We start from the raw sequence: 2267 nt of genomic DNA on the forward strand, positions 1-2267 counted from the left end.
GAAATGGCATAATTTTCCGAAAGTTCTTCTCAATCTTTAGTTAATTATATTTTCTTATGCGTTTGTTGGAAAATGGCAAAGAAAGAAAAAATAGTAACCTGCCTTTCTCACAAAATATTGAGGTGTCAAAATTTGCTCATCTGACGGTGAATAAATGTATAAAACCCCTGAGCTTTCGGTGGCTCTGCCCCCTGGATTTTGCCTAGGGCCCTAACGCGGGCACCTGGATGCTCATCTGACGGTAATTCAATAGATGGGCAGCAAATTTCTACCCTGGTCGTGAAGTCAGTGTCGACGAGACAGTGATAGCATTCAAGGGGAGGACTGGGTTAAGGCGCTATAATCCAAACAAGCCTCATAAGTGGGGGATGATAGCTTGGAGCATTTGCGATGCCAACACCGGCTATGTCCAGAACTGGAACATTTCCACGGGGCAGGAAGTCCTGGAGAATGATCGTGGGGCCATGCACCAGGTAGTGATGGATGTCTTTGCTGGATACCTGAACATTGGACACCATATATATATATATATGGACAATCTGTTTTCTTCACTGAGTCTTTTTGAAGAGCTGGCTAGCAAGGACACCGGTGCATGTGGGACACTGAGGGCCAACCGGAGAGGTGTCCCCAATGATATCAAATCACACAAGCCCAAGAAGGACGATCCACCTTTAGTGGTAAAGGAAGGGGACATCACATACATTTCATGGGCAGACAAGCGAGCAGTAAAACTTATCACGTCTGTGCACAATGGAGACACGTTCATCAAAGAAGTCAGAGCAAAGAATGGTCCAGACCACATTAAGAGATATGTTAAACCCAAAGCCATGGAGCAATACACACAGAATATGGGCGGAGTCGACCTTGCCGATCAGCTTCTCTGGCACTCCCTGAATATCCACAGATCCTGCAAGTGCTGGAAGAATATCTTCATTGCCCTTCTCGAACTTTTTTCTGCAATGCTGTCATTGTACTTCCCTCAACGCAATGAAGCCAGCTCACCTACGAAAGAGGATCGAAGTGAACAAAGTTCGGCTATCCATCATCACTGGCCTTCTCGCAGGGTATGAGAAGCCGCGTGCTGTCCATGTGGGACCAAGACTAGAGGCTGATCAACCACTCGGAAGACTGACGGAGAAGCACTTCCCTGCAAACAACCCCAAGAGGAATGGAGATGGGAAGCCATGTTTCCGAGACTGTGAGGTGTGCTCCAACAGGGAGGGAAAACGTCACCAAACATCAACTGTTTGCAGAGACTGTGGGAACATCCCCCTGTGTGACAAGCCATGCTTCAGACTGTACCACACCAGAAGGAAGTACAAGACGGCCTGTACTCCTGCGTTTCATCTTGAGATTGACAATGTAATGGATGCGGAGCAATAGATAGCAAATATTATCTATTCCAGCTGGAATGAACTATCATGTGATACCTCCAGTGGGATTTTATTCATGTCCTTACCGTTTTATGAATTTATTTGCCATTATTTAATAAGTGCAATGTAATATCAAATACAATGACATTTTTCTGTCAGGGTTTAGATGCGAATTGTTTATATTTTTCAACTTTGCTGATAATAATTTGCTCTACAGATTATTCGCTATCATGTGATACTTTCTATTGGATTCATTCATGTTGCTTCCCATTTATTATTTTTGTAATAATAATATGCATTATTATCAAGTAAAGTAATAGCTGCTGATTTTCAGGCAAGTACATTTTGATCAAGTGTTGTGCACGTTCAGCTGTATATGTAATTGTGTCTTTACTGTCAGATGAATTCAATTGCCATGATTCCATACATGCAAGTGCAATGTAATTTCAAATGCAATGTCAGGGTTGGTGTGGAATATATTTATTTACCATTTTTTGTAATATATTGTACATTTGATAATTGTAAGGATTTTCAATATATCTTCATATTATTGGTCTTCATATGTCGCTTCCTATTTACATGTATTGTTTTTGTAATAATGCATTATTATCAAGTAAAGTAATAGCTGCTGATTTTCAGGCAAGGACATTTTGATCAAGTGTTGTGCACGTTCAGCTGTATATGTAATTGTGTCTTTACTGTCAGATGAATTCAATTGCCATGATTCCATACATGCAAATGCAATGTAATTTCAAATGCAATGTCAGGGTTGGTGTGGAATATATTTATTTACCATTTTTTGTAATATATTGTACATTTGATAATTGTAAGGATTTTCAATATATCTTCATATTATTGGTCTTCATATGTCGCTTCCTATTTACATGTATTATT

The 2267-nt window shown here is 40.3% G+C and overlaps 1 protein-coding gene across 1 annotated transcript; it reads left to right on the top strand.

The window, feature by feature from the left end:
• The first annotated feature begins 368 nt into the window (after positions 1–368).
• On the top strand, positions 369–1383 carry LOC100892384 (piggyBac transposable element-derived protein 4-like). The gene is made up of 2 exons (XM_003730837.1): positions 369–789; positions 905–1383. The coding sequence occupies exons 1-2, from the start codon at positions 369–371 to the stop codon at positions 1381–1383; spliced, it is 900 nt and encodes a 299-aa protein (XP_003730885.1).
• The last annotated feature ends 884 nt before the right edge of the window (positions 1384–2267 follow it).

The sequence above is a fragment of the Strongylocentrotus purpuratus genome, unplaced genomic scaffold, assembly GCF_000002235.5.
Source record: "Strongylocentrotus purpuratus isolate Spur 01 unplaced genomic scaffold, Spur_5.0 spur5_scaffold_13, whole genome shotgun sequence".
Taxonomy (NCBI): domain Eukaryota; kingdom Metazoa; phylum Echinodermata; class Echinoidea; order Camarodonta; family Strongylocentrotidae; genus Strongylocentrotus; species Strongylocentrotus purpuratus.